This window comes from Anguilla rostrata, chromosome 15 (assembly GCF_018555375.3).
Source record: "Anguilla rostrata isolate EN2019 chromosome 15, ASM1855537v3, whole genome shotgun sequence".
Taxonomy (NCBI): domain Eukaryota; kingdom Metazoa; phylum Chordata; class Actinopteri; order Anguilliformes; family Anguillidae; genus Anguilla; species Anguilla rostrata.
This window is the reverse complement of record NC_057947.1, coordinates 8,198,160-8,216,196: the sequence shown is the minus strand read 5'-3', so window position 1 is coordinate 8,216,196 and position 18,037 is coordinate 8,198,160. Positions and strand designations below refer to the sequence as shown.

General features: G+C 42.0%; 2 protein-coding genes across 2 annotated transcripts in view; one reads left to right on the top strand and one right to left on the bottom strand.

Annotated features, from left to right (window-relative positions):
* Window positions 1-216: 216 nt before the first annotated feature.
* On the bottom strand, window positions 217-4,777 carry upp2 (uridine phosphorylase 2). The gene is made up of 8 exons (XM_064311079.1): window positions 4,618-4,777; window positions 4,448-4,522; window positions 3,964-4,081; window positions 3,719-3,877; window positions 2,750-2,864; window positions 2,108-2,317; window positions 1,083-1,229; window positions 217-767 (listed from the first exon to the last, which is right to left on the bottom strand). Exons 2-8 carry the CDS (start codon window positions 4,498-4,500, stop codon window positions 625-627), a joined length of 945 nt encoding a protein of 314 aa, XP_064167149.1. The 5' UTR covers window positions 4,501-4,522; window positions 4,618-4,777; the 3' UTR covers window positions 217-624.
* An 11,966-nt stretch (window positions 4,778-16,743) lies between these two features.
* The window catches only part of LOC135240594 (activin receptor type-1-like), a 36,493-nt gene continuing 35,199 nt past the window's right edge, over window positions 16,744-18,037 (top strand). The window contains exon 1 of the mRNA XM_064310239.1: window positions 16,744-17,134. The gene's annotated coding sequence lies outside the window, so the exon portion shown is untranslated. The remainder of the gene's footprint in view (window positions 17,135-18,037) is intronic.

Sequence of the window (18,037 nt, the reverse complement as noted above, 5' to 3'; positions counted from 1 at the left end):
TGCAGATTATATGAGGATGAGAATTTAGAGAGACATCTGCCAGACTGCTAGAGATTTGCACTACATTTTATAACGTTGAATATAATTCATTTTGGTGATATGCTTCCATTTCTAAAGCATCTGTCAATGCTGTCTGTCTCTATCAATTTCCACACTCAGCTCTTTGAAAAATGATGTACTCCTTTCCAAAAAAAAACCAACAGCCACTCAGAGGAGAACCAGAATTGTGTTATACACATATTTATTTTCAAAGTAACATGGCAGCATAAACATTTTGACATACGACATCATACAATTTGCAACTAAGAACCCAGAGAAAACATTAAACAGCCATTAAACTTTTATAAAGGCAAGTCACACCATTGTGAAACAAACAGATTATCAAGTCATACACACTCTTATAAAGATTATATATTCGTGCAATGCTTTACAGCTTATGCAGCGAACAATGCACGTCTCGCAAAGACAGTTATCAAGTAGTACTATACAAACATCATAGCACTCTTTTGAAATAAGTGTGAAATGCAAATATCGACCCTATGTACAGAAGGGGTTGCAATTATATACAAAGAAGAACACGTGCAGGACAGGGGGTGTGTGCGTGGGGCTAGGCCGGCAGCGATGCTATTGGATGAGCCCGAGGCGTTTCTTAATGAGGTGAGAGACCAGAAGCTGGGGCCTCTGCTGGTAGTCCAGCATGACCCTGTGAGGGCTGTTGATCTGGTCTCCCTCAAAGCGATTCAGCAGAGTCACACAGACCACCGCAGCTGAAACGCACAGTAGATACACAATGCACACGTAAAATATACGCACTCTACAGCCTAGAATATTATGATATTATTTCCTCTATTACATTATATAGAATATTTACTACATGACAGAATAGTCAAATATACAAAGCAGTACTTAGGCTGTCCTCAACTACAGTACCTGGGAGGAGGTGGAGGGGGGGGGTTAACAGCAAATTTTCAGAAATATTTTCAATTGGCTGACACCGTGCTGATACGCCTCAATCAATGCTAAGCTAATGCTAACCCTTCCCAGAGCTGCCCTCGGCTCCAAGGAAAGTAAAGCCTGGTCACCTTTGAGGCCGCAGGCGTGGCACATGGCAGCGAAGACAGTGGACTCCATCTCGATGTTCCTGACTCCGGCGTCGTACGCCCTGTGCAGGTACTCCAGCTTCTCCTCCGTCGAGAAGGAGCACAGCGCCCCATCCAGCCGACCCTGGCCTGGAGGAACCGAAATGTTTTAAAAAGGAGCCAACTCACTGCACGGAGCTCACAACCCATTTTTGAACTGCAAACTCCTCTCGTCAAATACCAGGAAGCACATGGACCGCTCTGACCTCAGAATAGGAATCGGCTTTCCCGCGCTCGCTACGCTAGTTCTCGGCGCGACGACCTCTCCGCGTCGGTGTCTGTTTCGCGAGCGTGGCTCGGCTTCGGCCGTCTAGACAGCGCTGTCAGGGGGGCAAACGAGGGAACGGCGCGCGCTTTGGCGAAGCCATCCCAGGCCAACGCAGCCTGGGCTTAGCCGAGCTCCGAGGTTTGAGTCTCGCCCCTCATTTAGAGGCCATCTCCTCTCGCCGAGCCCCGCGCGGTCCGGAGGGAGGGCGGAAGCTTTGCCGGACGTCCGCTTCGCTACGTACCTTCCCCGCGGCATTTACCGCTCACGCTGAGCCAATGGTGCAGGACCGGTGCCAAGGTATACGCCGCTGAATTACAGCGTGTGAACGCCTGACTAAATGTACGTACGCACGACTGTCCGGCGCGTCTCCTACTTCCGTGGCTGACCCCAAGAAGACTAGCTGACATCATCGCGTTAGCTAACAGGAATCCTAATAAGCAACAAGCAAAAAACCTGACTTTTGGTTTTCTTATTTTGATTTTTTTTTTTACTAAATATATTATGACAAAACCACACTACGGTCCACACAACAGAGACATTCATCTACAATATTAAAAGCTAGGCTACGGTCCCCACACAGTGCATAGTATTTCTGTGGAGCAGCGCAGTAGGCAGCAACAGAACATTCTGGAGAAGACTGAAGAAGCTGTAGCTAAAAACTCTGGGCCCATTCCAAAATGTGCAGGCGGGCAGGCGGTACCTTCGTAGAAGTCGTGGGTGCACATGGTGTTGCCGATGACGGTGGGCAGGTCGGGGATCTCTGCGGCGCAGGAGAGAAGCTCCTCGGCCAGGCCCTGGTCCAGGTCCGTGCTCCGGACGATCACCTTCCCCAGCACCACCTGCTCAAACTGCGGCTGGAGGAAGGAGTCCATCGCCTGCTTGGTGACCACCACCGTCCCGGGGGCCAGGCCTGTAGGGGGCAGCACACACGGGTCAGCACAACTGCCCCTGAACGCGCTCCGGGGCCGTGTCCGAGTCAACCTCCTAACAACTGTGTCCTCGATGTGTGTACTGTCTACTAAGCATACTGCATGCTGGTTAGCATTGTTGTTGCTGTTGAAGGAAAACGGCAGGCAAGCTACGTTTCATTTTCAATGTGAAGCTGCACGTCATATTTATGGTTGTTTACTTCCAAAAAAGTATACCCCTGAATATACTCTGATAAACCCGGGATACGTATAAGTATATCATCTTGGGATTTTAAGTACACTACATTTGGAGAAAAACTTAACAACTTTCTCATCCAGTGTACTCAACAAGTATACTCAATAGTAGGCGAGTGCGCTGATTCGGGCTCGGTCCAGGACTGAAGTGAAAGGAGACAGAAATGGGGGCGACGTACCCACTCCTCCGGACGTGCCTATGCGGAACAGGATGACATCACGGCAGCGGGCGTGGTGCAGGAGCTTGATCAGCTCGTGGAGCATGATGGACATGGAGGGCACCCCCATACCATGCTGGAGAACCAGAGGAGTGACAGCCAATCAACACATCTGCACTTCCGACCAATCAACAGAACCGCACTGCTGGCCCATTCAGTACTTCTGTACCATTACCCTACTAGCATATCTGCACTGCAATGCAATTAATACATCTGTACCATTAGCATATAAACACATTAGCGCTGATTAGAAATAAACATATTTGCATTGTTAGCTCATAAACACATCTAGAGTCAGCAATGTACACAAAATCTATATTGTCTGATGAAGACTTTATTCAGTACATTGTGTTATATATGTTATGTTATGGTCTCAATAATACCTGCCGTTTCTGCCAGAAGGACAGCAACAGAATAAGTCTAAGTAATGGATAGACATTATAACATTATGCCTTCAGGGATATGCGTGATTCTGTTGTTGTTTACAAGTCAAATCTTTATCTGTTCTGTCAGCAAATCAGTACATCTTTACACTGTCAGCCAATCGACATCCACGCAGCCATTCAATTTAGTCAGTACAGTCAGCCAAAAAACACTTCCGTCAGCTCTGCCAAGAGTCTTTCACAACACCTGTGCAGTGTCAATGACCACATCCACACCGCTGGTCAACCTCACCAGACATTCAAAGAGAACGTTCTGGAACCACTTTGATTATCCACAAAATCATTTTTAATTTCGCAATCTCAAAGAACCGATGACCCGCGTCTACCGAATCTGAATCCTCCAAGATACATTGGAAGCGAGATGGAATAAACTGATAATGCACCGGTAATTAGTGATGGAATAAACTGATAATGTACTGGTAATGGAGCAGTGTCTGTGGAGAGGGAGTGTGGACGCCGAAAGAGAATATAGCGCAGTGAAACTCACGCTGACGGAGAGCACGGGTCCCGCTTTGTACATGGAGTAACGGTCCGTCCCAGCGCAGATGTCCCTGATGTCGTCCATGTCCCCGGGCAGCCCCAGTTCCCGGTGGATGAACTGGGCGAAGGACTTCATTCGGTTGCCACTGCCACCGACGCACACAAACTGGAAACACAGAAGAAAGGCCCCTTATACTACCGGTAATTAGCGTTCTTGGGCGCCAGCCTTTGCTCTGACAGGCCGCTACGTACTTTTATATCGCCGAACATCTCCGGCAAGTTGTGAGTCTTGGTTCCCAGGTCGAAATGATAGAGAATGTCTTCCTCCATGGAGTCTAGATGGGGATTTTTCACATGGACCTCTTCCTGTCTGAGGGGAACAAAAAAGAGGAACGAGAAAGCTTTATCACCAACTATCTCCCTGTAACAAGTCTTAACGGTTCAGATAAACTATAATGCATCTCTTTTCTTCAGCAGATTGTAAAACAGGAGGCAAATGACACTAACAACTCAAGTAGCTCAGATTCTATCAAATACACGCGGGTTACTCCAGGTGATATTCAGAATAATCCAGTGTAAATGCACAAGCACCCTCCACATAAGTGTAATTCCATGACTTCACCTGATTGATCTACAGTACCTGCTCCCGCTATCTGAGTGTAAACACTGCCCTGTGCTGAAATGTTTCCACTTGCACAGTTCAGTGAATATGTATATTTAAGAAAAATAGTCTTACTCAATATAATCGCCGTGATCCGTCCCAATGGTGTTGAACAGAACAGGTGCCATGGTTTGAAGTACACTGCGCTTGCTATAAAACAAAAAGTGTGAACATGTCGACATTTATTTAGACACAACAATGTTGCCACAAGATATTTCTAGTTCCGAAGAGTCTGAGAACAATACCTTTTTGGGATAAATTCTGTTTTTGGCAGAGAACTCGCTTTGGTCGTTTCTCGAAATGCTTCTTTTGCCTTGGTAAGTGAAAGGAATAAAAACACTCATCTCTGGTCTAGCGACTTATATAGAACTGTTGCCCCGTGTCTGATAAATGATTGGCCTTAAAGGGAGGTGTGGTGTCCGATCTCTTCCTCTCACATGTTCACTGACCCCAAACATAAAATTTCACTGACGGATTCATTGTGCAAATAGTTAACAGTTTCAGGTCACGTCAGACGTGTTTTTTTTTTTGTGTTGACAGACACCTTGCACTACCAAAACAGAAAACATGACAGCTCACCCACGCTTAGCCTACTGTAATAACGGGTTAGCTACTGTAAAAAAGGCATATTGTATACCTTTATCTAGAAGTAAAGATTACATTTTCTTCCAATAGAGCAGTAAAGATAATAAAATCTGGTTATTTAATCCTAAACAAGACCTACGGAGGACACCGAAAATCGTGATGTTGAGTAGTACAGTTCATAACCCTGTTAATTAGTTACCAGTCTGAATGTGCGGATGGTTTTGGTTACAGAAAAAAATTAATGGTTCTTATTTTTTTTTTGTAAGTCACAATTCATTATTTCAATTAACTCATTTTTATTTCCATAATTAATTTAAATGAGATGAAACGTAGGCTATGCCATGGCCAAGGTTACAGACATCATTTACCGGATGTATTAGTTAGTTTTATTGTCCTCTTGCTGAGGATTTTTTTTTCAGTCAGGTATCCAATACATACATGCATAGACACATGCATACATATACATACATTCATTGGGGGTGGAGGGAGATGCCACTTTTTGTATTTGTATCTGTATTTGTTCAACCAAAAAAATATTTATTTAATTATTTATATTTGTATTCAGATAAAATCTTCCCTGGGTGGAATTATGTGACGGTATGAAAATTTCACGGTATGATAATCGTATTACTCAATATCACAATATCACGCAAACCGGATCCTAAATCAGTTCTTTTCTCAGTAATATTTGCACAAATCAGTACTGTTGCCTTCTCGTGATCATTATCGGATCCTGAATCAGCAGCCAGGGAATTAGTAATTTCCTTCCCCTTTTTTTGAAATGGCAAAATTATCGTAGGCTACATTTCGGCATTGGTTGAAAAAAAAATTCCCTGCATTAAAATAGCTTTTGTCACGCTATTTACTATCCCAGTATTACGTTACGTTTATGATAGTACTATTTCATATTTGAATTTTATGGTATATCATCATACCGGTATACCGTCATATCCCTAGGTGGAATAGCTACATCTTCAGCTATTACGCTCTTTCGCAAATTTCTCCAAGTTGAATTTTGTGAAGACAAGCTCCTGCACATGAGCTGGCAGTGGCGTCAGACGGATCCAGCATTACAGCATCGGATTTATGCGCCAGTAACGACCCAATTTTATAAAGAGTATGAAATAATATGTTGCACAACTATTTTTTGATGAGTCTGAAATAAAAAGCTGAAAAAATTCACAGAAAGGCTTGGGGTGCTCCGGTTTCCTCAAAAGACATGCAGGTAGGCTAATTGGAGAATCTCAATTTCCCATAGGTATGAGTGTATGAGTGAATGGTGGGTGTGCCCTGCGATAGATTGGCGGCCTGTCCAGGGTGTATTCCTGCCTCTTGCCTAATGCACGCTGGGATAGGCTCCAGCACCCTCCGCGACCCTGCTCAGGATAAGTGGGTATAGATCACGGATGGATGGAATTGAAGACCAGTGGTTTGAAACAGTTGAGGTTTGCGTTCGTACCAACCATTAAGCAATTTTAAACTTTTTTTGTACCGAATCATGACTGATTGATCATCGATTCTACTGCAATATTCACAAGTTATCAAATAGCATATTTGGTGTAAAATAGATGCTTTTTAGATGTCATTCATTTTCTCCAAGTCTCACTGATAAGCCTGGATGAGCCTTGATGGGCGTGACTATGCGATTCTGCATACTGGGTGACGTCAAGTGCAGTAAAGCTAAGATAAACCTTTTGAAAATGCAAACAGCAGAACTGGGACGAAAGAAGAGGAGGCACGTGAAAGTCGGACTTTCTCTTGTACGCATGGAGGGGGAGTGGAGTGTCGGTCTTATCTGTCTTTGAATAAACAAATACAGGTATATGACTCTCTCATGTGACACGATGTGACCACCACCAGCCATAAGTTAGAAACTCGACTCAAGGGCCCTGCGTTTATTTACGTGATGTATTTGCACAATGTCACTAACCAGTCTATTGCTCGGACCAGCTTTTAAACACACAGCTCTTCCTTGCACTTGTATCAGCTCTTGTAAACACTACACTCCCACATATACACAATGCATTGCGCTCATTCAATCAGCCTAATGTTTTTTACTTCTCTTTTCTCAGTAATATTTGCACAAATGCAGTCCATTTACCATTTACAAATCAGAACTGTTGCCTTCTCGTGATCATTATTCTTGCCTTCTGCAAATTTTTCTGGTCAGCATTCTGTAGGCATGAACAGTACTTCAAGATGCAAATAGATCCTGCCTCTTTTAAACCAGCGCAATGTATTTTTCCTCTATAAAATAGTATAATACGCTTAATAATAAAAGAGTGGTGCATTTCAATTTACCCCAGAAACATATGTTGTGAAACGTACGGTGCTGAATGACACTGCAAAAACACTACTATCATTTCAATAATTGTTTAATGATCTTTATAAATGAAAAAAAATGTTTAAAAGAGGTTTTTCAAAAGACTCAGAAAAATATCTCAGCAGTGAGATAAGAGTGGTATCACTGATGAGCTGGCGCTGTCTGTCTGGACTCCCGTTCCCTGGGTGCTCTTGTCCATGTGAACATGCCACATCATGCCCCTGCTCACATGCTGAGAGCACACACACGCATGCACACACACACACACACACAGGCACCCACGCACACAAACACACACACATGCACACACACACACACAAACCCACGCACACAAACCCCCCCACACACACACACACACACACACATAGGCAGGCACACATGTACACAAACACACAACCCACACACACACAAACGCACACAAACACACACACACGCATGTACGCACACACACACATGCACGCACACGCACACACACACGCATTCACACACACACACATACACACGCACACACACACACAGGCACCCACGCACACAAACACACACACACACACACACACATAGGCAGGCACACAAGTACACAAACACACAACCCACACACACACAAACGCACACAAACACACAACCCCCCCCCCCCCCAACACACACACACACACCCACTGCAGTTAAATGAAACACTGGTAACCAATAGTGGGGGAATAAATACTACAAGTAATTGGAATCTTGAACACCAGGAGAATTTCTGTGATCTACCTTCAAAGGGAATGCCCACAGGATTATTTAAAAAAACTTTGCCCAATGCTGATGATTTTCATGTACTAGAAACGCATGCCCAGTGTTTTATTAATCTTTTAGTAAAATGCTTAAATAAAAATTCTATTTTATAAAAGTCTATGATATTTGTGTTCTATATCGAGTTACAGTGCTGGTTAAAGGGGAACAAACTGTAATGTTTCCACAGTTGGTTTCATTATGAAAACACTCCCTGCAGTAGAGAAAACTAATTTTTGATTATATTATACTTTAAACATTCTGAAAAGGCATTTCGATAATGATGAAATTCAATATTCAGTTCATTATGTTCCACTTAAGAAAAATAATATATGGATGCCCAAGGGCCCCTGACTCTGCATTTATATTTACACATCACACCTATGCTTGGGTTTACACGTTAAATTATTCAAGGGGCAGTATGTATAAGAAAACAAAATGAAATTCATGTAAATGATGAAAATCTGCTTTATTTCCAAGCTGCATTTTCTGGGAAAGCCAGGCAGACCCCTTGAACTTCGGCATTGTTTCAAGTATAGATATGTGGAATCAGTTACAGTTTTTTTCTATTGCTAAGATACATTTTATGAAACAATTCCCCCTTTTCTCAAAACTATTAACACAATCCCAAAACTACACATCAATCAGTACAAACCTCAAACATCCATGCCAAACTCAAATTCTCTTCTCAAAAACATACACTCTTCCATCAAAATTAAACTTTGACTTCATATGGCACACTTAAGCCATCAAAATCACAGACAATGTAGATTACCCGTAACACACCAGTGAGTTAAATTCAAAGCACTACTGCAAAAACCTTTTATAGCAGTGAGTCTGGAGTTGCAACTTTCCAAATATTTTATTTGCAGTACTGAAAAGTGAAATACTTTTGAAATACAGTATACAGTACACATCACAGTGGGGAACAAAAAAAGGAACAAACAAAGGAACAAAAACGTAATAATTTCAAGAGAGTAGTATTCAACAGAGGAACTCAAAAGTATGTGCAGCACAAAAAAAGACAAAAAAACAGCAATTTAGAGAAGTTTACACACTACTCAGCATTGCCAGGTTGATCGCCACCTCATCTGTGGGCTGGGTCAGGCCACAAAATTTCAGCCACATCACACATGATGTTAGCTCGTGCAAGGCAGCGTGGGAAATATGCCCTGGTATGCCTAATCCACCCTTGGATGGATTCAAGTGCAATATCTCCACAGGCCTCCTCCATGGCCTGCAGGAGATTTTCCCGCACGTAAGGGTTGCGATCGTACACCCTCCACCGCCATGCAGAGAAAACTTCCTCAATAGGGCTGAGGAATGGCGAATATGCAGGCAGAAATAAAACAGAAAATCTAGGATGGTCAGTGAACCAGGCACGAACCAGAGCAGCACGATGGAAACTGACATTGTCCCATATGACAACATAGTGGGACTGCTCTGGCCGCCCTGGCTCCCCTTCCTGTTGATGTATGTTGTTTTCCATGTTACAGTTTTTTTCTATTGCTAAGATACATTTTATGAAACAATTCCCCCTTTTCTCAAAACTATTAACACAATCCCAAAACTACACATCAATCAGTACAAACCTCAAACATCCATGCCAAACTCAAATTCTCTTCTCAAAAACATATACTCTTCCATCAAAATTAAACTTTGACTTCATATGGCACGCTTAAGCCATCAAAATCACAGACAATGTAGATTACCCGTAACACACCAGTGAGTTAAATTCAAAGCACTACTGCAAAAACCTTTTATAGCAGTGAGTCTGGAGTTGCAACTTTCCAAATATTTTATTTGCAGTACTGAAAAGTGAAATACTTTTGAAATACAGTATACAGTACACATCACAGTGGGGAACAAAAAAGGAGCAAACAAAGGAACAAAAAAAGTAATAATTTCAAGAGAGTAGTATTCAACAGAGGAACTCAAAAGTATGTGCAGCACAAAAAACGAAACAAAAAAAACCCAAAAAAACTGCAATTTAGAGAAGTTTACACACTACTCAGCATTGCCAGGTTGATCGCCATCTCGTCTGTGGGCTGGATCAGGCCACAAAATTTCAGCCACATCACACATGATGTTAGCTTGTGCAAGGCAGTGTGGGAAATATGCCCATGTATGCCTAATCCACCCTTGGATGGATTCAAGTGCAATATCTCCACAGGCCTCCTCCATGGCCTGTAGGAGATTTTCCCGCACATAAGGGTTGCGATCGTACACCCTGCACCGCCATGCAGAGAAAAATTCCTCAATAGGGCTGAGGAATGGCGAATATGCAGGCAGAAATAAAACAGAAAATCTAGGATGGTCAGTGAACCAGGCACGAACCAGAGCAGCACGATGGAAACTGACATTGTCCCATATGACAACATAGTGGGACTGCTCTGGCCGCCCTGGCTCCCCTTCCTGTTGATGTATGTTGTTTTCCATGCTATTTAGGAATGCAAGGAGGTGTGCCATGTTGTAAGGCCCCAGGGTAGCATGGCGGGGGTGGACGCCCCGCTGGCTGATGGCGGCACATAGGGTCATGTTGCCTCCTCGTTGTCCTGGCACCTCAACAATGGCGCGCTGACCAATGATATTTCTTACTCTTCTCCGCCTTTGTCAGGTTAAACCCCGACTCATCAACAAAGACGTATTCGTGGGGTTCGGCCAGAGCATCAAGCTCAAAAATTCTCTACAAAAAAAACATTGTATATATATTCTAAATACAGTAAGGTATGTACTAGAGTATGCAGTGTACACACACTTTGCCACAATGAAAGACATGCCTTGCATACAGTAATTTACAGCAGGGCACTACAGTACACACATTACATTACCATACAGTACTGTTACATTACATTACATTACATTACAGGCATTTGGCAGACGCTCTTATCCAGAGCGACGTACAACAAAGTGTATAACCATAACCAGGAACAAGTATGACGAAACCCCTAGAGAGAAGTACCGGTCCAAGTACAGGGAACAACCGCATAGTTCAACTTGGACCCTGATGGTTAAACTGATTAACACTAACAACGAGAACGGCAACAACGCAATCTATGGAAAAATAAAAATAAATAAAAGTACAAGTAGTCGTTAAGACAGGCGCATCAACTAACTAACCTATGAAACAGCTGCCTAGTTACAACCCTAAGTTTAGTCATTTACAGGGGGGAAGGGAGGGATGGAGAGAGGTGCAGCCTGAAGAGGTGGGTCTTCAGTCGTCGTTTGAAATTGTTCACAGTCTCAGCTGTTCTGACCTCCACAGGGAGGTCATTCCACCATCGTGGGACCAGAACAGACAGGAGACGTGTTCTGGAAGTGCAGGTGCGAAGAGGGGGAGGTGCTAGGCGTCCTGAGGTAGCAGAACGGAGGGATCTGGCTGGCATGTAGGGTTTGAATATCTTGTGAAGGTATGCTGGGGCTGATCCCTTGACTGCCTGGTATGCTAGGACCAATGTTTTGAATTTGATGCGAGCTATAACAGGCAGCCAGTGGAGGGTAGTGAGCAGGGGAGTTACGTGGGAGTGTCTGGGGAGGTTGAAGACCAGACGAGCCGCAGCATTCTGAATGAGCTGCAGGGGTCTGGTGGCAGATGCTGGTAGTCCAGCCAGAAGAGAGTTGCAGTAGTCCAGGCGGGATAGAACCATTGCTTGGACCAGGAGCTGGGTTGAGTAGGTGGTGAGAAAGGGGCGGATTCTGCGGATGTTGTATAGGAAAAATCTGCATGCCCGGGTTACTGCTGCAATGTTGTTGGAGAGGGACAGCCTGTTGTCCATCATCACTCCGAGATTCTTGGCGCAGGGTGATGATGTCACTACGGTGTCCCCTAAGGAAATAGAAAAGTCGAGGAGGGGAGAGGATAGAGCAGGAATAAAGATTAGCTCCGTCTTTCCTGGGTTGAGCTTCAGGTGGTGATTGTCCATCCAGCTCTGTATGTCCCTCAGGCAAGCGGAGATGCGGGCAGGGACCTGTGTGTCCGATGGGGAGAAGGAGAGAAAGAGTTGCGTGTCGTCGGCATAGGAATGATAGGACAAGCCATGGGCAGATATTACAGGGCCAAGGGATCTGGTGTACAGGACAGGTAGACCATCATAGTATACTCTATAAATATAGTACTGGACATGTACCTAATTTATTGGTCCTGAGATTGGTGACTGGTGATTGATGATTGGTGACTGGTGTGTTAACAATTTTGCTGTTTGCACCTTGAGAAAAGTGTGCTACCTGAGTTTAGGTTGTGATGACTTGAGTTAAATGTTTTGACTGCTAGTGTTTGTTGCATGAGCACAGTGTGTAATGAGGGCATTTGTAGAGATTTGCAGAAAAAGTTTGACAATTTGCAGCATGTGTTAAAACAAGTGAAAACTGTTTTTAGTTTTGAGAGATGTGTTGGTCCTCTGAGAGCTGAAGTAATCATTTGGTAGTTTTTTCTGAAAGAACCCGTTTTAGTGTGTTAGCAATCGAGAAAAACTGTAAAGAAAACAAAGGTGAATGGCCTTAGGGAATGAAGAATTAAATTAACAACCACTTAAAACACTGACAAAAATCAACTTTTGAACCAGTGATGTTAGCTCATAATATAATTTTATCAGTGAGTTTCAAAAGAGAAAGAAGTAGCCTGTGTGTGTGCCTGTGTGTGTGTGCTTGCGTGCGCATGTGTGTGTGTGTGTGCGCACGCGTTTGTTTGCGTGTGCGTAGTGTGTGTGTGTTACTATAGTAATATAGTTTCATGAGCATGGTCACCATTGGAAATTCTCAAAGCAAGTACATTTGCATGTGATCATTTATCTAATTTCAAAGTTGTTAACATATGATACTGAAATGTATATATATATATATATTCTCTTGTACTATTTACAGACATGTGCATTCAGAGTCTGGTTAATTTTGATTAGAGATAACAAATTTACAACATCCAAGTGAAGGTATATAAATGCATAAATAAATATCTCTAAAAAACATGCTTTACACGTCTAACATTGAGAAACAGTATGGGAACATTTTCCCATGGTATTGTTATTTGTACTTCCATGATTACATTGGAAATTTCCATGAGCTTTTTCACAATTAATTCACACACACTGCTAACAGACTAAAATACAATCGATTTGCGTTTACAGGACAGTTAATTTAGTATCTGCATCAGTTTCACTTTGTGTTGTTAGGTGACTATAGAACATTCAAATATTTACACAGGGATGCACTACAACAAAATCAACATGCAAGTTCAATAACAGTTCATTATTTAAATTAGATCACCATCTAGTGGAGAAACTTTACCAGTGCGTGTCTTCAAAAGCCGTTCAATCTTTTAATTTGTTCCCGATAATTTCTATTAATTAAAAACGATTTCCTGTAGTTATCTCAAAAATAAAACACCTGAAAGGATATAATAATACACTAAATTTGTGTCTGTTTTCTGAAGCCTGCAATCCAATTTTTGAATAAAACCTAAATTTCCAAGTGGTCACAAAAATAAAAGGTTTGTACAGAATGGAATATGTCCTATGTTGTGGATTTAACTTTGCCCCTACATTGACTGGACTCACACAATAATTCCAATGGCCCTTTTCTTTTGGAGCTCTAACAGTAAAAAAACAGAACAGTGGCAATTGTATCATGTCCCTGATTAATACTGTCAAAAAATAATTTCAGTCGAGCTTACTCCATTACAGAGTCCTCTATCAGAAAATATCGTACATGCTTACTTGGTAAAATCTCAAGTGAAGTGCCAAAAAAGAGTGTGAGGGGTACTATGAGTGCTCTCTGAAGGGGTGGATCAGTGTGTGTTGGAAAATGGCCAAAGTCTCTGTAGCTCTGACTCACTTTCACCATGGGGAGATTATTCAGCCACAGAGGGGCCAGAGGAGACCGCAGATTTCATATTTTATTTCATATTTCTTTTTTGCTCTCATCAAGCTGGACCCTATGTTATTTCCACAGGACAGTTATACATCTTGTGGACAGGGCAGTTATGTTTGGGAGGGTGGATGTGTAGGCTACTGACAGCGTCTGATAAGCTAACATAGTTAGCATGCTGTGAATGTTAAGTCAAACTGAGAATAGGTCAGGTTGCTTTATTGGCCATCTTAGAATTCCCCTGCAACTCCACAGACGAGGACAGAAAATTAACAAATATATATATGACACATCTTTTGGAAACCTTGTTAAAACTTAGCTATTTATTTATTTAGGTGTGGGATACTGTTGCGTATATAGCAAGCCAAATTAGCCAAAAGCAAACACTTTTATAAATCACCTGCTGAGCCACACACATGCTCATTTTCAGAACCAAAATGAATTGGGAAAATAAGATTTAAATGCACTACATGGCCAAAAGTATGTTGACACCTGGCAACCAACATCTCATCCAAAATTAGGGGCATTAGTATGAAGTTGGTCCACCCTTTGCTGCTATAAGAACCTCCACTCTTCTGGTAAGGCTGTATACTATATATTGAAGCATTGCTGCTGGGATTTTCTTCCATTCAGCCAGAAGAGCATTAGTGAGATTGGGCACCGATTGGGCGATTAGGTCTGGCTTGCAGTTGGCTTTCCAATTGATCCAAAAGTGTTGGATGAGCTTGAGGTCAGGGCTCTGGCCAGTCAACTTGTTCCACACCATTCTCGACAAAACCGTTTCTATATGGACCTTGCTGTGTGCCCGGGGGCACTGCCATGCTGAAAAAGGAAAGGGCCTTCCCCAAACTATTGGGAAAGCAGATAATTTTATAGAATGTGATTGAATGCTGCAGCATTAAGATTTGCCTTTACTGGATAGCAGAGGCCTAGCACAAACCACGAAAAACAGCCCCAGACTGCTGTCCAGTGTCCAGATACTTTTGGTCATATAGTGTATTATGATAAATTTAAATGTATGTAAGTTAGTAATAATGGAGTTGTCGTGAGCCAAAGTCACAACACAATGGAGTGAACCAAAATGGTCAAAGTCCCTGAACTGACAGAAAAGTGGATTTGCATGAGATATATGCAATTTTAGGATTTGTACTCTAGGTCTCTGCCTTCAGGTTCTTTGTATGTTTTCTTGGCTTAATAACATGGTAGCCAAAAAACCAAATTATATTCACCAGATCCCATTTGTAGTAATTTCAGATCTATTCATTGCATCTATTCATTATTTAATTTTCTGTTGTTATTATGAAGAGAGCCACTAGTATAACCTCCCACTAGTGGTGCAAGTTCACTGATCCCAAAATGATTCATCTCAATGTCCCTTACAATGGCTACCCAAGGGCCACCTCAATATCATAATTCACTTTTGACAAATCTATACAAGGTCTTCTATTACATAAAAGCATTTCTTAATGAAGTTGTCTTTATATCATGGATTTATAACAAACATGGGGGCATGCAGTATAGTATAAATAGTTTATATTTACAATGATGTATCTTTACAGCATTACCCGTACTACCACATTGCACAGGATATTCTGCTTAAGATGCTACCAAAATGTAGCTTTTTGCGCAAGTACGCCAGTGGTGGGTCATCAGTAGAAGGAAGCTCCGCTTGAAAAGGATGCCATACCAAGAATATGGTGAAAATATGGCGGTGGACGTATAATGTTGTGGGGTTGTTTGGCATCTACGAGTCTTGGGGCTCTTGTTAAAGTAAATGGAACTATAAACACCAACAGGCCAAAAATCTGCAATGAGATGTCTTGGTGAACTTTGTGGCATCATGGTCAAGTCAGCTTTGTTCGCTTCAAGAATAGGTGCAACATACACTTTGACCAGGAGTGCACAATGTTTTATACATTAAATATATCAAGACATTTTCTACAATGGCTTTCAATTTTTTTTTTCATTTTGTGAGGATCACAGTTTGGGAACCTCTGGAGAAGGTAATGATGATTCCTACTTCTAGAACATGTCAGATGGTCACATGTCACAGCATGGCTTCTAAAGACGTGAATATGTTGAATACGTGGGTGGAATGAAACATGCTGAAACATATCTATCAGAAGCAATAAACCGAAATGTCTACTGAAGAGACAACTTGTTCAGCAAACCCTTACTGATAATAATACACTTTTATACAATAAACACACTCTATAAATAATAATAATAATCAATTATTGTTATTATTATTAGCCCCATTTGGTAATAGTTCATCTAGATGGGGCATGCTGATATATTTCATTTGTATCTGAGGAAAGATTCATTTCCCACGTGGCAACAACAGACAACAATTCAAGGCTCTGAATTTGCAGCGTTGTATCTATTTTTTCGCTTGTCTCTTACAGGGTAGTTTACAATTATATTTGTACCTTAAATTAGGTCACTAAAGGAATCAATCTCGAATGTTTGTAAGCAAACAAAATTGAACACCCCAAAATATTTAATAAAGGATTATGTAAAACAGTCCTGTTGTAAAATAGGCCTGCAGGCCTACTATAATATTGTTTAATGTTAACCATGCGTTGACCGCGTATTGTTGTATTAAGGTTAATAATTAAAACGATTCATCGCACCCCTGCGCCGTGCTTTCTGAAAAGTGGCTTGTTGTTTATATTATCAAACAAATAGCCAGGTTGTGATGTACGTGCTCTTCTTATAACGATATTGTCACTATCGATATGACTACTGGAATGTAATTCTAAAACACGACGCTTCGCTGGTTATCTCCAGTAGGATTTCGAATCATTCCGTCCAACAGTAACCGTGTCCCCAGGTGGCTGGTGTGGGAATAGGCTCAAAGGAAATGATGTGGTAATGGTCTTCTAATTACATTGAGGTGCAAGGCAACTTCCTTCTCCAGGATACGCTGCACTACTCCGGCTCCACTCCGGCATCGAGGAAAGTTTCGCAGCTCTTCTAACGTAGATGAAGTTAAAGAAGGGTATTCACCACGTTTCTCTGGATTATGAGGGTCGATTTAAATTGTAAAAGTTTATGGGAAAAAACGACGACGGGCGATGTCGACTGAAATTGGAAGCTTGTGTTTCAAGAGATCGAACAAACATACAATCTCCTGGTTCCAGACAGATGACTCAATAGCGTATCCTGGAAAGTAGCCAACATATCTGTCCGTCCGAAGGCACTTCATTAATTTGTTTTCGCTGAAGGTAAGTTGTGTGCTTTTTCGCGTTCAGCTGAGTACTGTCGTACACGATGTACAGATAGCTCGCGCCACGTAGCTAACTAGCGAGCTACCAGACTTTTTTGCTTGTTTTGTTTCGTAACCTAGCCTATTAGGAAATGTTTTTTTCCTTTTCTCGAATAAAAATGTTTTGTGGATAGTTACTGACGTTATATGTTGTATGTAGTTTTGGCATAGTTCACGATATATAAATAAGTATGTGTTTAAGGTTTTTCCTTTGAGAATTTGGATTCATGCAACGCAACAAAAGGGTGAAATTTTGTTACGGGTGCACTGCTCCCCAGATCTCAGTTTTGCCTGTCAGCCATGTATCTCATACTTGCCTGAGAATGGTAAACAGTTTCTGCCTTAAAAATAGCCTATTGCATAAAAGCGCTTTGAATATCAGAAGAGTGGAGACGTGTAAAGTGAAATCTTTAATTGTACAACACTAATTTCATGGCGTATTTTTTTCTGTTTGTCGCCACAGTCTGCAGACTCCTTTCCGCAAAATCGTGGGCAATTGACACTTTGTTAGGGCGTCTTTTGTTATGTAGAACTCGCTGAGAGCATGGCTCACACTTGACGGTGTTGGTTCCATCTATCCCATGCTGTGCATACGCATAACAAAAGGCAACGTCTCCAACTCATAAAAACCGTTAATGAAATTACCTGAGAAAATCAGACGCGTTCGAGGGGGCATTCAGTTTAATCAAGGTGTCTGATGCCTTTTGAGATCGGATGATTAGCTTGTTACACGCATTGAAAAACATGAACGAAAGCTCTTGAATCTTGCATGAAGACTGCATAAAAACTGAAGTTTACGGTGCTTGGTGCGTCTCTTAGTGTGTGTAACCGAGTAAGTTATAGCTAACATGTGCTACACAGT